Source organism: Siphateles boraxobius, unplaced genomic scaffold, assembly GCF_051911475.1.
Source record: "Siphateles boraxobius isolate OS27281-9 unplaced genomic scaffold, OSU_SipBor_1 19, whole genome shotgun sequence".
Lineage (NCBI taxonomy): Eukaryota > Metazoa > Chordata > Actinopteri > Cypriniformes > Leuciscidae > Siphateles > Siphateles boraxobius.
The window spans coordinates 24526161-24549922 of NW_027508799.1; the positions used below are offsets into that span (position 1 = coordinate 24526161).

General features: G+C 38.4%; 1 protein-coding gene across 1 annotated transcript in view; it reads left to right on the forward strand.

The window, feature by feature from the left end:
* Window positions 1–23762, forward strand: part of plxna4 (plexin A4) — a 216356-nt gene that overhangs the window by 100148 nt on the left and 92446 nt on the right. The window contains exon 4 of the mRNA XM_077234456.1: window positions 16402–16533. Within this exon, the coding sequence (XP_077090571.1) occupies window positions 16402–16533 (132 nt within the window). The remainder of the gene's footprint in view (window positions 1–16401; window positions 16534–23762) is intronic.

Sequence of the window (23762 nt, forward strand, 5' to 3'; positions counted from 1 at the left end):
TGAATTCACGTTCACGTCTGTTCACATGTTCGATTGAATCAGTTTTCTGAAACGCATATAGTCTGTGTAGAAATTTGTTATCTGACAGATAAAACCGTCATTTAACAGAAACTTCAGAGAATGCATACTCCTTATATTTTTCAGAATGACCAGCTTATATTAGACTAAATAGAGATCACTTTGCACAAAAGTTTACTCTAAATCAATACTTTAAAACACTAAACTTTACATTTTGCAACCAATTATTTCAAGTACAGATTTCTGGCATATTTTGTTTTTATATGAAAATAAAGTCCTTGCTGGACTAAGCTGGTCTTTTCAGCTGGGTATACACTAAATCCTGTCATTATGGCTCTTGTTGTGGCTAATCTTATGTTTTATTAGCTTTCATACACTGATGTGAGTGAGTGAGAAAGATAGGAGTGTGCTGCAGATTTAGATTTAAGTCATTTTACTAACAGAGCTTTGAAATATGTTTAGACAGTTGAGGGAAGGACCGTTAGCTCCTCTTATTCCCAGCTCCCTTTATATCTGTTTTTTTTTCACTTAACTTTTTTCCGCCACTTTTTTTTAAACAAACAAGTGCACGGATAAAAAGCTTCCAGGTATGCTGGCAGATATGAGTGCTTTACAGTAATCTTACCTGAGAAAGATGAAAGCCTGCAGAGAAGCGCAGAACCAGAGAGCAGCCTCTCTCTCTCTCTCTCTCTCTCTTTCTCACTCTCTCTCACTCTCTCTCACTCTCTCTCACTCACTCACTCACTCACTCTCACACACACACACACACACACACACACACACACACACACACACACACACACACACACACACACACACACACACACACACACACACACACACACACACACACACACACACACACACACACACACACAGACAAAGACACAGACACACCCTCTCCCTCTCTCTCTCTCTCTCTCTCTCTCTCTCTCTCTCTCTCTCTCTCTCTCTCTCTCTCTCTCTCTCTCTCTCTCTCTCACTCACTCACTCAAATACCTGTGATGATATGAGTGGAGTAAAAAGACATGCAGAACTCACTTGAATTATTATGAACCTTTGCAACATTCTCTTCTGGATCCAGAGCTCATCTAATGGGCTGTATGGTGGGAATGTTTTTTTTTCATGCATGTATATTACATTAAAAAAAAAATCACACAATTGTGGTTGATGTGATGCAAGTAATTTATTTATTTTAGTTAGTTAAGTGTTTTTCTTAGTTATTGTTTGTATATACATATACATTTCAAATTGTTATTTGAATGGTTATTTTATTTGTGCATGAATTTTTTAAGATTTTAAGTTGTAATATCCTGACCATAAATTTAAATTTAGGTAGGGCAGATTCTGGGTCTTAGCACTAGCTTATGATAAACATTTTGTAAGCTTTATATTCTAATCGCTGAACACACACAGAATTTTTGGCAGAGGTCGCGTTATTCAGCCTGAGAGTGCCGTGCTAATGTTGATTGACAGGCTTTACGTTCACACGGCATATGCATAGAATTGTAGTATTGTAGTAGTTATTGCCTCCCAATGTTGTTTTAAAACATTACAAGTTGTGCAGGAGTTCCAGTGAGGAAAAGAAAGTCATGTCTATTCTCAAACAAAAAAAGCACAATAGAACTATAAAAGACTATTCACATGAGAACATTTAAACGAAAGGATTTATACGTTCATTGATTTGATACACTACTCCACATAAGAATAACAGAGATGCCAACTAGTTACTGACCTGATGCAGACTAATATACACATAGCTGAAGCAGATTGATGTCGTCTTGCTCTGGAGCGAGGTTTACGTAAAGAAACATGGAAAATAAGCAGAGCAGCCTGAAATCTGACCCAATTGCTCTCAATTAGAGCACGCTGAAGTTCCATTTTTCACCACAGATTTACATTGAAAATCTGTGGGGCGCTGTAGAGTTGGGCAGGGCTGAGGCACCCGCTGCCCCGCTTAGTATCATTCAACATGCCTGCCGAAGCCATGCGTTAAATTTGAATATATCCTGGTCACTTTCTGACTTAGAATCTGAATAGTATTTGTTGCAGAATTCTGAACACATTTACAATTTATTATTGATTCCGTTTATATAGTGGTCTATGATTTGGAAGATTATTTTATTACCTGCCCTTACAGATGAGCCGTGGCTGAGTAATATATTGTTATAAAGATATTAAGTAAAACAACTTTCTGGATAGATTGATTAAGAAAAAGAAAAGAAACAAGAGGAGGAGGAAGGGGAAATGGACTCCCGACAGTTCCTGTTCCCTTTTCTAATTGAAACCACATGAAAGGATTTCATATGGCTGTTGACAGACACAATCTCTGATCCTCTTTAGACTTCTGTCTCTGTGGGCAACAACCCATACCCATCTCTCCCGAATTAAAGCTTTACGCTTATAAGAGCTGTCTTTCAGATTATATAAACACCTTTCTCTCTCCGTATTTATTGCGGCATAGTTTGCCTTGTCACTCAGACTTGCTGTACAAAGACAACGCCTGCCAGGTTTCGCTCTTTGCTCTTTGATATGTCACCATGCAGAAAATGATGAGAGAACGCACATACGCTCACAGATAAACTCACTTACCCACCTACTGTCACTGTCACAACTTTTGTCACAAAAACTGTTGTTATATCATCCAGGCTTAACCTCTGAGTCACAAACATGAACAGAAATCGGAAAAGTATATTCTCTATAGCTTCTGTTAGTTTCATATACATGCTAGTGTTTAGTGGCTTGTTGTGGTGTGTGGTTTACATTCTGTGTGTGTGATTAAGAGAGAGAGAGATCTCTCCCCGGGCTCATGGAGAGTGCAGATAGCTAGTGACAGAGCACTGCTGTTAAGTGCCAACACTTCTCTCAGGCAACTGAGAATCCGTGTTTCAGAGCTAACAAGGCGTAATACAACCTTCACACCTACATACAGAGAGAAAGAGGGATGGCCTCACACCTCTCTGTGGATTTGGATGTCCGGGAGTTGATGCAGTTAATAACGGCAACATACAGTATAGCCTAAGCTATAGCAGAGCTTTCAGTGGCTGCCATAGACAAAGCCATCACATGACCATCTAAGCTGCCATCTAAGGCTTTGGAAAATATATGGTCAAAATTAGCTTTTGGTAAATAAATGTGCAATGAATGCTTTCATGTTCACTTTGTAGCAAATGTTGTACTTTACCTGGAGTTTGGATGAATGAATGGATTGGAAACATGTTTACATATATTTTATTTCTCCTTTTTTTTATACCCATTGGTAGCCTAACTTTTTTTTCTGTTTTAGAATAAACCCCACTACATTTTATTGGATTTACCGATATAAAAAAGTCTTACAAAGCAGACCTTCACATTTGCATCAACATATTGAAAGAGCAAACTCCACCCCTGCCACTTATTTTGTAGCATTTTGTAAGATTTGGTTCATTTTGAAACATTAGGCTATTCAATATCATACGGATCACTTGTTCATTTACTTTTAAAATAAATATAAAGACATCTGAATTTTTGTGGCAACATAATATGCCTTAAATAATGAGTGTTAATCGTTATATAATAATGTTAGTTAATGTGATAAATTTGTAATTGAAGCTTTTAATTGTATTAAGTTTTAGCTTTTTAAGGCGATGGATTGATGATGTTAGGTGAATATTGTTTAAAGAAACAAGTCGTCTTTCTGTCATCTACTGTATTATTTACCGGAGATCTTTCTCACAAACGACATGCGTGAAATATTAATTATGGTAATATGATTTATTGCATACCTGCTGGAATGTTATATTGCTCACCAAGTAAAGATCCATTCACACAGGATGTGTTCTTGCATCCATCTGAATTTTTTTTTTCTTTGTAAACACTCTAGAAGAACTTCTTTGACCAATGTGATGAGTCAGTTTTTTTAGACACCATCTGAAGTTAAAAGACGCTCTTTTAAAAATATGCAATAAGACATCAGAATTCTGTTTTAATTTGTTGCACTGTCCTGCTGTTTTTAAATGCAAGAACAACTCCTGAGTGAATTGCTTCTAAGAGAGATTTTTCTCTGAGTACCACAGAAAATAGGATTGGATGGTGCGGACCAATCAACCTACAGTAATTTTAAATAATTCTCCTTTTATTACACCGATTACACACTGATCCAGAATCAATTCACCTCACTTTTTCTATGTGTAGTGTGTGTGTGTGTGTGTGTGTGTGTGTGTGTTTTAGCAAGACAGAAATGAGAGAGAGGCAGACTTCAGGGCTTTAGGGACGGCTCAGTGGTAACTGGATCAGCGATCGGGTTCTGGTCTGGTGACTGTTTCTCGTCTGGCCTCAGCTCTTCATGCATTATTCACACCTTTAAGGACTGTTTTCACTCATCCCTCTTTCATGCTCCCTTTCACCCCTCTCTCTGCTCCCTGAAAGGATAAAGAGTGCTGTCACACTCCTGACTTCGTCTGACATTTTCTATTTCAAAATCTGTTTCATTCTTACTGATAAGTGGATATTTTATATCCAATGCAATTTAAAAACACATCTCTTGATTCAGTTAACCAAAAAAAGATTAACTCCGTTTAATTCAATGATTTGTTCTGGAAATCTTTTTGTAGATTACATTATTGAATCAGTAAATAATTACCTGCATGTTGTTGTTTTTTTTATATAGGAATAAGTCATTCAATTTTGATTCGCTCAAAAACAGTTGTTGTTAAGAGACACAAGTCTTATTCTGGATTATAATTGCTTTTTATAGATATATTATTACTCATGGCCACAAGGAAAAGTAAACGGGAATGATTTGATCTCTTAAAAGATCCATTCATGAACATTGATTCACTTCAATGTAATGTCATTTCGTGTCCAACTTTTGGGTGAAACCTTTGTGAACATGCAAACTTTTAGCTTGGAGTCTAGATTATCATGTATTAGACAAGTCTGAACTTTTACTTTTTTGATCGTGCCATACTGAAGCGATGCTATTATTGGTCCCTGCCTTCATCAGACTTTCACATGAAGACACGTACTCTTTACCTGTTGCGTCACTCTGCTCTTCTGTCCCATTGGCTTGTTAGCTGCTGTGAACGGAGTGACATTGTCTGTTTCAGGTCTGCCATTGTAAAGCTAATTGTGGGGTGTGCGTGCAAGAGTGGAATCAGACCTGTTGTTTTAGCTGTCAGAGCGTCTATCATTTGCTGAAGTGCCATGAAGCTCAGACAGGGGAAAGTGTCAGGTGTGTATGTTGTATGACGGGGAGACTGACATACTCTGCAGGAGTCTATCAGCATCACTATTTCAGTTAATCAGCCTGCAGATCTCAACTGTGTGTGAATGCATCCTTGAATCGTTCCTGAGCTTCTCAAAATAGTTCAGAATACCCTGCGATTTATATTATTTCACTTCAAATGGCAATCGTAACTTCCATAAATAGAAAGCACAAATTTGTAGAAAGTAAAAGAGATACCCTCAAGCTTTATTTCCTGAATTATGTCTGTGAATTAAGTACTTATTACTTTTGGGAGGACAGAAATGTTGATTATAATCAAGTCTATATATCAGGCAGTGAAAGTTATTACATTTTGTAGAAAAATGTAATTAAATAAAAACTTCTTTTGTTTAACAGATGGATATTTTCAGATCAAGGACAACTATTAAGAAAGTCATTTTGATTTAATGTGCTCTTACTGAGAGATTTGAATGCTGTTTACCTGCTGCAGTAGTAGTAGCAATCCGAACAGACCCAAACCCCTAGCAGCTCAAACAATGGCCTCTTTTTACAGCTAAAGACCATAGATCCCTAAGAAAGAAATGTGTCTATGTAACTCTATCAGCATCTGGTCTACCGCAGCCTCAGCCTGCCAGACACTACAGACGGGGAGAAAGGGAATTATTGTTACAGGATAGCATTGTTTGTCACTCTATCGTTTGGGTGCATTTCAGATTGCATTTTGTGAGCTTTTGCTCATGCAAGTCACCTGTTTTGACAAATGTGCTCACACATAACATTCAAACTGCAGTAATGTTCAATAGGGTCAGTAAGTTTTATATATATATATATATATATATATATATATATATATATATATTTTTTTTTTTTTTTTTTTTATGTATCTTTTTAGTCAGCAAGGACACATTAAATTGATCAGTGACGGGAAGATTGTAATGTTAAAAAAAAGAATAATAGTAATAATAATAATAATAACAATTATAATCTTTTTTTATTAATCTTTCTATTAATCATTTTCCTCTCTCCCTCATTCTCTCTTTCTGTTTTAAAGGGGTGGTAAAATGGCATTTTTCACAAGATGTAAAATAATTCTCTGATGTCCTCAGAGTGTGTGTGTGTGAAGTTTTATCACAAAATACCCCACAGATATTTTTATATAGCATGTTAAAGTTGTCACTTTTTGAGGGTTTTCCAAAAACGCACCGTTTTGTGCCTGGGCCTTTAAATGCAAATGAGCTTTTGAACCAAATGAGGGTTTTAAGAGCTCTTGTGTGTTAGCAGAGCGATTACCTCACGCAGACACACTAAAATGACAGAAACTGTTCTGCCTTTAATGTTAAAACGGAGTCAGACAAAGATGGAGAGACTCAAGAAGAAGTGACAACATGTAGAATGCAACAGGACGTCTCTGAATGGTTAGTTGATTAATTTATGTTGCTGATGTGGAGTTAACTATCTTCAATTAGGATATTCTGTCATGTTAATCTATAAATCGCTCGTATAGGAACTGTTGTGAGATGCACACAGAGTGACTTTTTATTGCATGTGAAAAGAAGGATGCTAAAGTTTAAGCTGACTCACAAATACACTCTTATACAACAACTTTTCCTCTTCTCAACATGGACTGTGTGTTCCCTGGGTCAGGGTTTATGTACATTTTAGGGTTGCTGATGTCACTAAACCCGGGAGGAATGTCGTGTAGTCCCTACCAGCCGTTTGTTGTAGTCCTTTTCTTTAAAAGCAAATATCTCCCTTTGCTTTGAACTTTGAGCTTTGTAACTTTGCAGATGTTGTTTGTGCTCAAACAGCAACATTTCACACTAGCTAAAGTTAGAAAAGTGAAATCATACTTTACCACCCCTTTAATGTGCTGCATCTTCATTCATTATATTTGGAATATCTTATTCATTATATGTGTAACATAAAAACCATTTGAGCAACATAAACATAATGTTGGCTAATTCACCATATGCTGCCAGTATCAAGCTCCGTTCACACTGACAGCGATGGGAAGGTGTGCAGAGACATTTCTAATAAAACATCTTAAGGTGATGGATCACATGAGCATCATGTGGCAGCTCATTTGCATAAAGTTAAACATTTCTAAGCTTTGTCACTGGACACACCCACATCACATTGCCACGGATCGCTGTCAGTTTGAATTGCCTTGACCCATACCACACATGGACACCTACGTTTCCCAGCGTGTGGTGTTTGTGGCCACTGGGCATGTGTGTGAATAAGATAAAATAGAAAGAGTACAGAAATAATTTATTTCCCAGCTGGAAAAATAGGGCTGATGGAAAATAGGTTTGTCTCCCTTCTGCAGGTATTTGTTTCAGATAAATTACTTCATTTAAAAATTCCAGCGACGCCCCGTCTGTTTCTCCACCCTGCAGTGACTATAATGAGGAGCTGGAGTGAGAGAAAGAGCTATATTAAATAATGAATGGCCGTATTGACGGCAGTGAAAGTGAAAAGTGGTAATAGTGGAGGGTTTTTAAAAGATGTATGCAGACTAAAAAATATGAAACATGGATTAAAGTCAACATGAAATGGCATTCACAAACAATTTCAATTCAATTTCAATGTGACGCTTCTCCGTTTGAAATGGTGAACAAGAAAATGTCGTAGCGACGCTTGATTTTATCCATTAGGAATTGATTGAATTGTGAAAAGTGGGTGTTAAATATCTTATAAAGCTATTCCCTTTCCCAAAAAAAAAAGTAAAATACACCTGTTGATCGAAACTTGAAGGGAAAGTTCACCCAAAACTGATAATTCTGTCATTTACTCACCCTTACCTCCCAAAGCTGTATGACTTACTTTCTACAGTGTAACAGAAAAGAAATGTCACTTTTTTTTGGTCCATATAAAGGAATTCAGTGGGGTCCAATGGACTTGTGGACCTTGTGTTCCACAAGAGAAAGTCTGTTTGAACAACAGCTTAAAACGAGATGAGGGTGATTTAAATGATGAATATCTTTGCATGTAATATTCCTTTATGTGGTCTTGATGATATCAACTAAAAAGAAATAGTGCATTTTGGTCATTGCAACGTAAACAAAGGAGTACTGAAAAAAGTACTGTGTTTTTCTCTTTGATGGATGTGGAGAAGTCTGAGAGAGTGTGCTGGTCTAGCATCAGCCCGTAGCCCTCATCGCTCGTGACTGAAGAGCCACAGTGAGATGTCTGCCTCTCAAAATAAGGGCGAAGGGAGGGATATCCAGTGATACTCAGAGCAACCAACAGGACATGAGGCCTCCTTTCAGACTGAATACACTGAGACAATAAAGCCTCTCTGATATAAGAGAGAGAGACCCGAAAGAGGGATAGAGAAGAAAATGGAGAAGAAACAGCATGTGGCCCAGAGGTCACATCTAACCTCAGATTAAACCAGGAACACCCAGATGAGAGAGATGAGTATGGAGAGACAGGCAGAGGAATACTGTGGAAATTGATGCATGAGGTGGGTTTTAAGGGGCTGATGGGAATGAGTGAAGAGATGGCGAAATCATGAGTGACATAAGGCAAGAGAGAGATGGAAATGGATGTGAGAGAGCTGAAGAAGAGTGGGTGAGAGGAGGAAGCATGGGTGATAAAAGTAGAGAGGAAGAGGAGAAAGATAGATGGATGAAAGGTCAGACTCGCAGACTGCCTGGAGAGAGAGTGAGAGGGGAGTCCTGTCTGTCACACAGGAGGAGAGCAGGGCCGTCCTGCAGACACCCGTCCCCTTTACTTGACTCCACACATAGACGCAGCCAAAATAACCTCCGCTCTGCAGGGAAGTGTTTGTGCTTAAAATACTAATCCCACAATAATGAAATGAAAACTCTTCTTTTTTTTGTTTCATACCATATGTGGCCACAATGTATATATGGATCTATGGCATACTGTTTGTGTGTCAATAAAAAATAAAGGGATAAATCTTGTAAAGATTTACTTTAAAACACATGCCATGTCTCGGGACTTAGTTACATAAAAAAGTGATAACATATATTGTTTATATTATTTATTCTTGTCTTGTTTTCATTGGTTCTTTTTCTTTTCATGAGCCATGTTCTCCTTTGTTTATTGTCTTGTTATCAGTTCTGTCTTTTCATTGTTTCATGTTCTTTAGTTCTAATTTGTCAGTGGTTATTGTTTTGTGTTTCCCCTTGTCCATATATTTATGCCCTCATGTTTACCATGTTTCCTGTCAAGTATTGTTTGCCTATTCTGCTGTTGGTAAGTCAAGTCAAGTCCAAGTTTATGTTCTTCTTTTTAAACAAATAATAGATATGGAAAGATATGGAATAAAAATTGGAAATAAAATGGAATGGAATAGAAAAAGGTGCTACAATCAAGCAAAACAAAAATTCAGTCAAGTGTCAAAACGTTTGCTGGTAGTCTATACATGCAAAATCACAGTTTGGCTCTCCACTTTAAGACCCCCGTTTTTGTATGCACAGCAGCGTATCCTCCAGTAGTTCTGTGGAAAGACTGCCGAGACCAGAAATATGATGGACATGCTCGCAACATTTCCCCACCAGACTCCCGTGGGTAATATCTCCCTCTCTCTCTCTCTCTCTCTCTCTCTCTCTCTCTCTCTCTCTCTCTCTCTCTCTCTCTCTCTCTATCTCTCTCTCTCTCTCTCTCTCTCTCTCTCTCTCTTTCTTTCTTTCCCATTGCGATGGGTTTTTAACAGGTAAAGTTACAGTTACTTCTCTACGGGACTGCAGGGTAAAAGAGGTGACAGAGAAACTTTCGGCCTGCTAATATCACTTCCATCCTCCCTGCAGCCAGTGCAAGCCCTGCATATAAAACACACCTTCCTCAAGCAGAACGGGGACATTTTTACATTTCCAACATTGCTAAAAGAGAAAATATGCCAAGATGCGAAGTTCATGCAAACCGACTGAGAGTTCAACACAATTACATAAAGGTTAACTACATTATGAGCAGGGAAACAATGGCTTAAATTGTGTCCTTAAATTGTGTATTCATGTCCTACAGTGTGTTATGGAGCGTTAAATGAGAAAATGAATGTTAAAGTTTTTAAGCCAATTTAAGTTCAGACTATGTTGGTCTTGAGCTGGTGTGTTTAAAAGCTTTAAGCTTATTTGGAGGCCTGTTGTTGAAGAGTAAAGTTAATTTGGCTGGCGATGACATTGCCGCAATCAGTGTGTCAGAGCAGGTTTGTGCCGCACTGTTAGAGCCCTAGTAATTAAAATCCTGCCGCGGTACCGATCCGCTGATTGCAAAGAAGAAACCAGAGGGACAAACGGATCAGGAAATCAGATTAGGTCTCTCCTCCGCAGGGTTCTGCCTGTGAGCTCCCTGAGACACCGGGGCCCGGCTTTGTACACGCATGCCCGCACACGTGTTTTGCGGATCAGAGCTTTTCAACAACCTCAATCTCATAACCCGGCAACCAAAACAAAGCTTTTTTCTCTTGTGAACATGCCGTCTTGCTGGGCACAACGTGTTTAGAGCGGAACAGGACCATGTCTCGTTCACTCGTTAGTGGCAGAAATGCCATATCAGTAGGACCAGTTGCCTGGCTGCGGCCCTACCTGATGATGAAGCCGTCTGATGGTTTGATGTGTTTTTTTTAGTAAGCTTTTCAGTTTTGCGCAACTGTAGAGGGATTTATGTTGTTTGATTTTATGCTCTATAGACCTTATATTGCCCCCCCTTTTCAGCGCTGCGCTCGTTGTCTTTTGTCTTCCAGTCTGTATTTTCACAGCGATCTTAGAAGATTTTTAAAATCTTCCCGGTCTACTGACATTTGTTAAGATATCAGCTTTAAACATTACAATCCTCATGATAACTGTAGTTGACTTTACATTTAAGTAAATCCACTTCAAAAGCTAATTACTCCTGGACAGCCATGCCATAGAAATATACAGAGCGATTCAAAAACGGAAGTTCAAAGACAATATTCTAAAGATGGCGGCGCCCTCGTTTCTCTTGCGCATAAGGTCTATAGAAGCAGCTAAATCAAGGGGACTATAACATGCAGTGGAAATTAAATTATATAAAAGCTATACCACACTTAGAAACCATTTTAGAAATATGAATGTTTTGAGATTGTTTTTGAGAATGTGCTTATATAAAAATAAAAAAGTATGTGTATTATGATTAATAATCATATCTAATTTTATATATACACATTCTTCATAAGCATTAATGTTTATATACACTGCCCACCCCCCAAAAAAACTGTTTGGATTTAAATAGGCAAATTTCTATGAATTAAGTGTCTATGATTGGATTATTATAGCAGTGATTATTTTTCTAGCATGTTATATGTTTGGCAAAAGTTCTTCTAAACCTAACTGATGCAGTGTAGCTTTTCATTTCTTAACCATGTAGGGACATTTATTTCCATCAAGAGGTGCATACATTTTTGGTCAAGATCTTGTATTAACAATGCAAGAGTCAAGCACTCTATGAAGTCTCCTCCAGCACATCCCAAAGATTTTCAATGAATTTTAATGAACACATATATATTTCCCTCATTTGTAAGCTAAACAAATAAATTTAAATGCAAAAAAAAAAAGTTTAATATATCACTGCACCCGCACGAGTGAATTTCGCCTGACCACAAAAGTCTTTATTCCCATCTAAAATCATCTCCTTTCTTTATTGCCTAATACTTCGTGATAACCATGACACCAGACAATGGCTCTCAGTACATGATCATCTTTAATTCCCCAGCTTAGCTTCAGCCCATTCAAGTTCCTTTCAAAACCAGTCGCCTTCAGCTAAGTATCGATGTTGCAAAATGGGAATTTGCAGTTTTCTTTCAGCATTGATTGACATTAAGAGACTTCCCAGTCCACCCACTCTCGCTGTTTACTACAGCACACTCCGACTCAGCCAATGGAGGCGTCGAAAACAAAGCAAACCTTTCGTTCGTTCCACTTTCCTTGTCTATAGCAGGCTGGAACACGTCAAGATCTCCCAGTGCGTTAAGAGTGCTGATGTGCAGGTTCTATCGCAAACTCTCTCAGGGGATTTGACTCAAAAAAAACAGAAAACAATCTCTGAACATCTTGACACAGAGTCACTCACGGTAGCGAGGCCGATCTGCTTACAGATGTCGACACGTGCAGCTCTATTTTTGTTATAGTTGGGGTTTGAATGTCATAGATCAATATCTGTGCATCAGAGTGGCTCTTGCTTCTAAAGGAACTCTCGAGGGAGCGTCAGCACACTGCCTTAATCGTAGTGGCCTTCACCCAAACACTGCCTGGTGTCTGGTGTCCCACGAGTTTGTACTGTCAGCTCTGTTGAAGTTATTTGTAGTTTTTTTTTTTGTCACAGCACATCAGTGACTCAGTGCCTCTTCTCAGCTTTGTTCTATATCAGTGTAGCCTCGTTCTGAGCCGTAATGTAATGAGCAACGAGAAGCATCCCGTGTTCCACGGCGAACAGACTTCTGCTCTGTGTGAGTGGTGTATTCGTGGCACCGCTGTTGCCCTCACAAATGGAAAGTGTGGGCTATCTCACACTCATTTTAAAGGAAACAGAAGGAACACCTCCCAAGTGACTGCAGCTTGTGGAAGAAAAGCTCACTGAAAGATCACAAGACTTGCTATTGCCAAGGTTAAATTTAGGGTTTGTAAAGAGTTCTATCGCTTTTTTCCTCTGCAAAATGCTTTAGTTAACAGCAGGCTTTTGCAAGGGCTGCCTTGTGCCTGCCGGTGCAAAAGTAAAGCGATTCCTGAGATGGGTGTTTACGTACTTATGCAAATTTTTTTCTGAAGTCAATGGCAAATGCTCGATAGAGAATAACAATCTGAGTTTGAAAGGGCAGCCATCACTAGCCGGATAGCACAGGAGTGCCGATTGAAAGGAGTTTGATTGAGTGAGGATTGCATGATGTGTTTATACTTTGCATTGAAATGTACCACAATGGAAAATATTTCCATTCAAATCAATAAATAAATGCTCATGAATTTTTTTAGGCAGGCAGTTATATATACTACATAACTATATATATATATAACTATCTATATATATATATATATATATATATATATATATATATATATATATATATATATATATATACAGTATTATTTAATCTTATTTTCCTTATTTAATATTGTTTTCATAGTATTATGAATCAAACAAGGTTAAATACACTTACAAGACTAGTAACAAAAGGAATCCAGAAAGAATTGCATTCTCTTTTTTTTTTTTATCAAGTTAATTTAAGAAAGCTCTAAGCTAACCTAAAAGGATTCAAATAAAATAAAAAGATTGACAAAAAGATTACAAGGAAAATGTTTCACATACATAATGACATTAACTGCTTGGTAAATATTCAGAGTGGAAAAGTGATAAAGTTCTGTATTCATCATTTACTATAGCTGGAGGGTAAAAAAGTAAGGTTCTTCAGTAAATAAGACACAGTTTTGGGATCCCACACCAGTCTACAACTATTTTAGTGAATTCATTCCCACAGTTTTTGCGAATATAGTCTACTACACCATCAGTCTTAATCTCTAGTCATATCACTGTCCTGAAACATGGGTTTAAGATTAAGTTGTTTTGAACCAGACGAAAATTGCAGTTTCCATGGATGCTGGGTAGAGTCCTGCCCACATTATGAAGCTGCAGAGCTCCTGTGGTTATGGCTTCCTTCATCACCTCTCCTTCTGTTTGCTGTTCGCTTGGCTGATCTTAACTAGAGTCAGCCTGCCATTCTCTATTACACTGCCCTATGACAGCGTGATGCTTTAACCTCTGATTTATATCAAGTGTTACTAATGAGCAATGCTGTGACTTTATAATCCTGTTTCATTCATACAGTATACTGAATTTAAAAAAAAACTATAATATTGAAAGCACTTTTATCATTTATAGTCGAGAGACCTTGATGCAAATTCTGAAAAATAGCTGTTAACCATCAATGTTCTTTGGAATTTAACCTCGACCACATTTAATCACTATCATTTATTTTGTAACCCCACATACGGTCTCACATGACTGGCCACTGTTGTTACAGTCCATGGCCACTAGGGGGGTGTTTTGAGACTGTGCAGTGGTTAGTGTGTACCTGAGGTCCCACAGAACACAATGCATGAAGCAGAAATGTGCAGGCTTACTTCTACTCCAAAATTAAAGAGTTTGTCTTCTATTTTAAGACAGTCTGCAACAAATTGTAAAGGTATTACATTATAGAAGTTTTTTTTTTGTACAAACACAGAAAGTGTGAAATTGAGGGTGAGATAACAAACAACTGTACAAATGGTTTCAGAGCCATGGCTTTGAACTGGAATTAAATCTAAATGATTGTGTGATACACAGATTAGCGGTGTAATCCAATCAGGATTTAAAGAATATAATCCACTTTATTGATATTGAAATGAAAGGGAGAAAATTATATTGTTTTGTTCAAGGTTTAGGAATTCAGCCGTTTATAATCATAGAAAATATTGCTCATACATTAATAAAAACTAATGTACTTTAGGACTAATGAACTGCTGCTTGAGGGCCTCTAATAGTCCGATGTCGCTCTGTTGTCTTGTGTATTTTATTAGCATGTTTATTTAGTTTCTTCTTTTTTCTTTTTTTCTTACTCTATCTGTGATCAGATACAGTACTCTGCTATTATTCCTCCATGCTAACGCTAACAGACATGCTAATAGTCATCCCCTCGGGCTAATTTGTTTATCTACGGTTGTGATAATGGCCATCCCTCCAGTGATCTGTCAGACCACTCCATGTATCTCTCTCGGGGCTCGACCGGGGCTTCGCAAGCCCTCCTGCAGTTCATTCTTCCACTGTCCACACGATGCCATCCCAAACACTGCAGCCCTTCCTGGCCGAAACCCAATCCCTGCCAAATTAACCAGCCCTCGATTGGAGATTAGATAACCTTCTTGCTGAATAAGGCTTTGGCTCGTGTGAAGGGTTTTTGCTTTCTTTCGCTCCTTTCCCTTCTGTTCTCTTCTTTTGTTCTAGTGCTTTTTTCCTTTTTGTTTATGACCCTCAGCATACAGTACAAGAAGCCCCAGAGAAAGTGACTGCAAAGCCAAAGGGAACACTTAAACTTCACAGAGACTCGGGGAGGGACTTTTTGAAGTGGTGCCACAAAATTATTTTAGACGTCTCTTGTGGTAAGATGATCTTAGGTTGACAGGACTTGCGGTCTGATGGGAATCCAGGCCATAAACGCAGAGATAAAGTAGTTTATTCAAAAATGAATGGACATGATACCTCTTAAACCGTTTAGTGTCAAAAAGGGAAGGGGAATAGCTCATTCATTCTTTTATAATGGGTTATCATGTGTATTGTAATGTTTAATGGCAGGTATAAAGACTTAAGTTCTCACAGGGCCCTTTAGTGAGTGTGTTTGGTTGGAAGATGTAGTCTGGAGGGAAGCTGGGGTTATATCTAGACCAGAACAGAGTGTGAGTGTGCACTTTTGCGTCAGCAACAACAGATGTTCAGATATAGTCATGAGACCTCCATCACTGCAGTCCAACTGTGTGAAAATGTTACAGCTCTCTGCTGAGCCTGCAATTTATGGCACGTAACGTCGCCTACAGCTGTCTTAACAACTTAACAACTCTTTTCCCTTCCCCTCTGCTTTACTCTGGTTGTGTTCAAAATCACCCCCTACAACCTTAATCACCATTCCTTACATTACTTCATTAATATAGTCCACTTGAAGGAGTGAATGAAAATGAGTGAGTGAGTGAGTGAGTGAGTAAGTGCGCCGGAATGACTGCCTCTTTTAAATAGTTTATGCTTTAATATATATTTAATATTTAATAATAAATTAAAAAGGAATTTATACCTGTATGATATTACGCTGTAGCCACATTAGATCGGAGGTTTGGAAAGTGGATGGATGGATGATTCAGCTGCGGACGCCATCTTCTGGTCAGGAGCGGGTATTCATTCGATGCACGACTCTCACAGTGCATTATGGGTATTCTCTAGGCTTTGAGTGTACATCGGTTGTACACTTGTTATTGCGTTGCATTGTTGGATTTAATGAGTGCTCTTGATAACGTCCACTTTGGTTTCGGACTCCACTACAAATGGCTGTCCCCTCAAATAGTGCTGTATTTAAGGGTATGGGTGTGATTTTGGAAACAGCCTCTGTCTCTTTCACATGTTACTAACGTATAAATGGTCGAGTAACACAGTGTCTTTATTCTCTCTCCTTTCAGATTCGGGTAGATGGTCCTACCTATGGTGCTTTGCAGTATGAAACCATCCAGGTGGTCGATAATGGGCCGATCCTGAGAGACATGGCCTTCTCTGCTGATCAGCACTTCGTGTATGTGATGTCAGAGTCACAGGTGAGTCACTGCTACCATTTGCCCAAAATGGATCAGGACTTACGCAGCACATGTAAGCTGGGTAAGAGTGAGCGATACAATTATACCAGAATTTGTGTTTTTTCACTTACTGTAATTACAGCCTGAGAGGTTGGACAGCAAAAAGAGAAGATTGGTGATGGATTGGTGGATTAAATTTTCAATCAGTGTCAAAAATACACACACAATTTACACATTAGTATATGTCTGCTAAAAATGGCCCAATCGGTGTAATGGAGGAGAGTTGGCTCTGTCCCTGATATCTTTAGCACTACTGAAGCTTGTAAATGTCGAAATCAGAAAAACACACTGTGCTGTAAAAACATCCCAACTCAGATAACCTGTAGTCAAGGCTTTTCTTGTGACATAACTAATAATTTTCGAATTACCCAATATAGCGTTTTACGCCACCTATGTCCAGGTCTACACTGTTTATCATGTCTGCTCCATGAATCAAGATGACACTTAAATTGTTCTTTTTGTAACAATTAGGTGTTTTAACCTTTGACCTCTGACCCTAGATGAGGTGTTCTCCATTCTTTTATATAACCCGGAACACTGTTGTCTGCACTTATCACCAGGATTTAAGGCTTTCGGTTCTCTCTCTCTTACACACACATATACTTACAAACGGTTAAAGAATCCCAATAGTTTGTATATCATGGCAAATTCAAGACGACATTTTTACCCACAAATCCTTTTACTTCAATACACTGCTTCTGTAATGTCACACTCTCGCCTGAAAGCGGATCGTCGGGCAATGTCACGATTTATAGCAATGGCTATAAATCTGAAATCTCATTCAGTAAAATCCACTTCACCAGCAGTGAGGGTCCGCATCCTGGGATTTGAGGCACAGCTCAGGTAGAGCTAGTCAATCACATTGGCTGGACACAGCTTGTAAATTGCCTAGTGTGCAAAAGTTACTACTGGATAGTTTTAGAAATTGTGTAAACACTGCCTGTTTACAGCTAAAGGTGTAGTCACATTTACCTTTGCTCTGAATGGATTTCGCTCATGAAAATTCACATTTTTATTGGAATCCACGTGATCAGGATTTTTTTAGCTCATGGCAAAAGATCTCCCAATGCAGATTTTGAGACTGATTCGAGTTGATCACACAGATTTTACAAACTGACCAACAGAAAATGGCTTAGACAGAAAATGAGTAAACCGAAAACTGGTTAGAAAGTGACTTCTGTGTGAGCTGTGTTTCACACATCGCTACACTATTGACAATAGACCTTTTTGCGCTGAGTGACCTCACCTTGAGTCTTACACCACAACACAATATTTCCTACATCTTAATGATTTGCCACACAAATTCTGATGTTAAACTAGAATCTAGGCAGTTTTGGTCACTCTCACCAACTTTAGCTGTGCCGTAAACATAATTTAAGACCAGTTAAAAGTCTGGTTTAAAACTAGGCCATGATCATCTACTCAAGTCTTATGGGAAAATGAAAGATGGTGTTTTCTTTGACGTGAATAAATACCAGAGCTGGACCTGTGGTGTTCTGCCAGTGAATAATCTCACCCTGTTGCAATTAGCCTATTAGCCCAGTTAGAGAGTTGTCGTCTGGTTTCTGTTTAGTCCCAAACATCAGGGGATCACATCTACTGGGGAATCATGCATATATTTAGAAGCTATTTAGTGAACATGCATTCTCTCATCCCACCTGTATATCTTTCCCCCGCCAGCACACACGCATACACGTGCACACTGAAAGATTTATTCGAGTTTGCTTTAAAATTTAATGATCTATGATGTAACAGAATGTTTCTTGCATCACTAGCACCATTGCTGAATCTACAGCACCACAGCAAACCAAATTATATTTTACCTGAGTTCTGATCTTGAATGAATGTTAAATAAAATAATGCCAAAAGTGTGTTATGTTCGTGGCTGGACATAAACATACAGTGTGAATCACAGAAAGACTCTAATAATTGAATAATTCTATTGAATCTTTCACTGAATTCTCCAGTGAACTGCTTTAATGCTTTGATAGGTTTCATATATTTGCACAGATTCAGATCTCACTGAGACTTTGTTTTCATTTCTGTGTTTACACTTTCATTTGTTTTGCTTGAATAACAGAGACATGCCTTTTTTTGGCTTGCTTCTTTGTCTTAGTCTCTCTCTCTGTCTGTCTGTCTATCCCACTCTCACAGTTTGTCTCTAGCTCTGTGGTTGAGATGTTCGCATTAATATTTATGACTGATAACAAAATGCAGAAATTCTCATGACTGTTTTTGTGGTCGAGCCTAGTGCATCTGTTCCACTCTTGCACACACACACACACACACACACACACACACACACACACACACACACACACACACACACACACACACACACACACACACACACACACACACACACACACACACACACACACACACACACACACACACACACACACACACACATACACACACACACACACACAACCTCCACCACTTAAAACATTTACTCTTGTTTACCTTAAACTCTTTCACACATACACTTTCACTTTATACTATACCAGGGCTCTCAAGTTTTATCAAAAGTTTAGAGTGAGATTTAGGGGAGGAGCCACCCAAATATTTGCAGCAGCGGTCCCTCGACCCAACCAAATTTGCTTCAATTTTTGCTAGCAGTTCAATTTTGCCTATTGTTCATAATTGACCAGCACAAATGGAAATTATAACAATTGTTAAATCTGATAAAAGACAAATTCATCCAAATAAAATAGTTATATTGAAAAAATACAAATTTATTGAAAAATAAAAATAAATTTGACCCCAAACAAGCCAATTGAACATCAGTGCTCAATGTACATAACATTGTGTCATTACAACTTGCCCTGAGCATGTATGTCAAGACCCAAACCGGTCACCTTTACATGGGTCATCGGATGCCCATTTTCCACAAGTTGGTATGATTCTTTTGGGTCTTCATGTAAAGTTTGTAACATACTTTGGTTAAAATTTCTCAATGGTTGTGTAAAACAACACCCTTTTTACCTCTTCAAAAACAGCTCTGTTCACAGTGACCCATTTCGGTGCATGTCTCTTTAAATGATAATGAGCAACAACTTTTTGGCTTTTTGAGGATTAAAAAAAAGTAAATGGATTTTTTTCATTGCATGGTGATTGTGTCCACACACTATAAAGACACATTTATTTGCAAATACCATATAAAAGTGTATTTTGCATCCGATGACCCCTTTAAAAGCAGTTGGAGAGTTTTTGAATGCATCAAAAATAATTTAGCACGAATTTGGCTATACTGCTCAACATCAGCTCTCACTGTCTTTGATCACAGGCAAGAGATATCGTCCAGGAATCGTAAAATCAAAATGCTAAAAAAATAAAAAATAAAATAAATGAAGATGTCCGCAAACCCCATTCATCAGATCGTGCTCTTTCAACTTCCACTCCGTGTGTGCGCGTGTTGTCTAGTAACGAACGTGCTTGCAGCGGGAACACATAATTTTCCCGGAAACAACTAATTCTAATATCTGATTGGCTGGTAGCTAGCATTTAACTCTGTATAACTCGAGACAGATGCTATGAACTCGGCAGAGAATTTCCCTCTGTTTGCCTGCGCCTCGTCCATTAATTGTATAGCGGGACATGTTCCCTTACTCCTCAGCGTGAGAAATACAAGGTGTGGCGTGTGAGCGTGTGAACGGGTTGAAATGCGTGTGTCTCACGCCCAATGCGTGAGACTTGAGAGCCCTGCTATACACTATTATTTTTTGTGTGCCTGTGTGTGTATTACATTTGTGAGGCGGCCATGTGGTCTCTGTGTCATAGTAAAGCTTGGGGGCTGCTTGGAAGTTCAGCATGATACACCTGTGACTGCTTTTTTTGTATTAAAAATGTAAAAGAAAAATGATAGGTTTAGTAAACTGGAATATAAATATATATATTTTTTTTTTTTCGTATTTACTGCCTACATCCCAGATTTAGTGTAGAACAATCATGAGTACACTCTGTCATATAAATTCCCTGCGGGAGAGCGGAGCAGGAAAAATATGGACAGTAGGTCGATAATCTCCTGCTGGTCCAGCCTTAAAGACAGAGTGAAAGAGATAGAGGGAGGGAATGTGAGGGATTAAGCGGCAGGGAATGATAGTGTTTGGGAGCTGAGATGGTCTGGGTTATCTGTGTGATTATGGCTGATTGGTTGAACATAGCTCAAGTTTTGCTGGGTTCGAGAGCCCATAGTGCCCCTTACGGAGTCATTGCTATGTTCAGCACTGATCACGGTTCCAATGAAACCAGGCCTGTTGATGTCCAGGTTATACTGTATGAGCCGTCTGATACATGAAGTCCACTACAGTAAAATGTTTTTAATTTAAGATCTTGTGTTAAGTCACCTTTGACCCTGCCCCTAATTCTATATGGCTGTCTTTATATGTCACAGTCAACAGTTAGTAATTTCAACTTTGTAGAATCATGGGTAATGTGATTTTTAACCAGGAATTATAAACAATTATTTACAAAGAAATCTCAACCAGTCATAGAATCGAAAGCACATCATGCCAAAATAACTCTTTAGCGCCCACCCACATCTAGCACTGCAAATGATGTAACAGAGTCTCCCTACGCTCTCTAACTTCTTAAATATATTTGTATATACAGTATGTATATTTTGCCAAAAAAATTAGATGGTAGTTCTACATACATAATCAACATATGCTGGTTTGGGATTATTCAATAATATTTTAACAGAGACTTTATAAAAATATCTATGGCAAAAGTACTTCCGAAACCAAGGCCACCGAAAAAGTGGGTGGTTAGTTTTGAATACTATTGTGGCTTAATTAAAAAATTCAAAATTACTGACAAAAGGGGTCCATTAAGTACGGCAGTTTCGGAAAAAATGGTTGGAAATTATATTCATTCAATTACAATCTTTGAACTAAAAAGAGACATAATTCATGCAGAAAGGTGACACACTTGGATAGATAATTTAAATATTTTTTTAATGAATTAGAACCAAACGTTGGACCATTATTTTTTATTGTAAATTATAAGGTGACTTAATTTTGACAATAGAGCAACTTTTACCTTTGCTGATCACTTTTTTTTTGCTTCCTTCTCTGTCTGTCTCTTTCTCTCTTCCTCTCTTACTTTCTCTTTCTAATTAATCCCCTGATTATCCCTCTAATTAAATCTGGCTACTTTCCTACATCATTTTAAACAGCAAGATAAATGTCTTTTTAAGGAAAGGGGCCAGACTGTCTGTTGAGAGTGATGCAGATTACAGTTATCAGAGCTTACAGCTAATTATTGTGCTTGGCTTTTTGTCCACACTTGTCATCCTTTCTTCTAGGACTAAGTGTTTTTATTGTAACTTTAGACAATGTCAGCGTCAGACGTGTGTGTGTGTGGTCAGAGGGACAGCTGCGTGCGCTAATGACAGAGGCCTCAGCTATAGTTCCTACTGCATTAAACAAATGACAGTGAGGTTCAGAGCTCAATGGACTTACACAAATTACTGGTCTTGGCACATTAAAGCCTTTTGTTGTCTAAGTACCATCCAAATGGAAGTTGTGTTCTTCTCTCTTGCAGTTTACTGTCATTTTAGACCGGATTTTCGGATCGGTCTTTTGTGCAAAACCCGTCGGAGGTGAGCACGTACGCCTGGGCTTTGTCCTGCCCTAGATCGCTCTGTCCGCAATTTAAGACAATTGTTGCTTCAATGGCTTCATTCAAATCTGAAGAATCGATGTTCGTTTTCCCTGGTTTCAGGGAAATTAAATAGATTTTTTGTCTCTGTGTGTTTTTTTACAACAGCTATGTCAAAAAGCAGGCTGGAGACAGTGGCTTCTCTACACTCTCATGCTTGCAGCATATTCATAATTCATGTAGGGCAAGTTGAAACTGCAGGTAGTGTAAGTGTTAATAATTTAAGTGTGTCTCACACCAGCCAAACAGCTCAAAGTCAAACTCTTTCCTTGCAGATCAGCTCTGGGCATTCATAGGTGGGATAAGGCATCTGCCACCTCATCAGAACAGGTTTAATAAAGACGACCTTTAATTTCAATTACGAGCTGCCATTTAACGGCGGTCCCATATGCAACGTTCTCTGCCAATCCCCTGTTGTGACATCCGTAACTTGAGAACGTTTCTATGTGCTATTGCAGTGGCCTACTTCAGCCGATTGTGTTTGAGTGAATAGAAGTACTCAGGATGTCTGGATGCTTTTGGCAAACTTTCGGGGAATTTTAGTCATCGAGAACAAAGACATTTCTCCTGAAATGCTGATTGTGATTAAAGGAGTTTTAAATGGACACACAAATGTCAGGTTGCAAGCATTGACCAATGGAAGACAAGGAGTGTTCAGAAAACAGTTATTATTTTTTAGCAAATAGCACAAAAATCGCCAATTTCACCTTTAAACACAACAAAAGATTATAATATGTCCCTTTTTAGAAGAAAGAGCAATAAAAGGTGAGAGGGAAAGTCAGTGTTGTTAGTTCAGCATTTTTGTGTGTGGCTACTCTGATCTGTTTTCTATAGTGCGTTTAGTGATGTGGTTCTTAGTTTTGGTGCCTGTAGGCCTAATGATGTCGTCTGGACAGAATCAGCTCTGATATGTTTGTGTGACGGCCGGGAGTGGAGTATCAAGGCCTGAATGTAAATCCAGTTAGCACACAGAGTGGCTGGGTTCACAGCGCACATAATTGTATTTTCCATCTGCGAAGCCCCCAGGGCATGGAAGGGCACAGCCTGTTTAACCATGACTATGACCATCTACCAGACCTGAGCTTCAGCTGCAGTTCTGGGGATGGATGCATGTCAGATTTCGACCAAATGTCTCAAGGAATATAGAAAAAACTGTAGTTTTGTGGGAACCCAACTGATGGGACTGAATAGTGTACTGTAAGAAGGGTTATGGTTAGTCTAGTAATCAGCTTCATTTGAAGGTGCTTCATTTAAAAATAAATCTTTAGATTTTACTTTATATTGTAATTTAATATAAAGAAATGATCACAAGTAGACCATTCTTGACTTCCAGAACAGTATAAACAGAAAGCGATCCAACATCGGATCAATAGCTTTATGAACAATACACGACAGTAGGAGGTTCTCAATGATGTAATTATAAATGTGTTAGTGTCTGTCAGTGTATGCAACTGTACTGTATGTATTTTTTCAAAATGTTTGTATAAATATTTGACACTTTAGGCACTTTAATGAGACATTGTAAT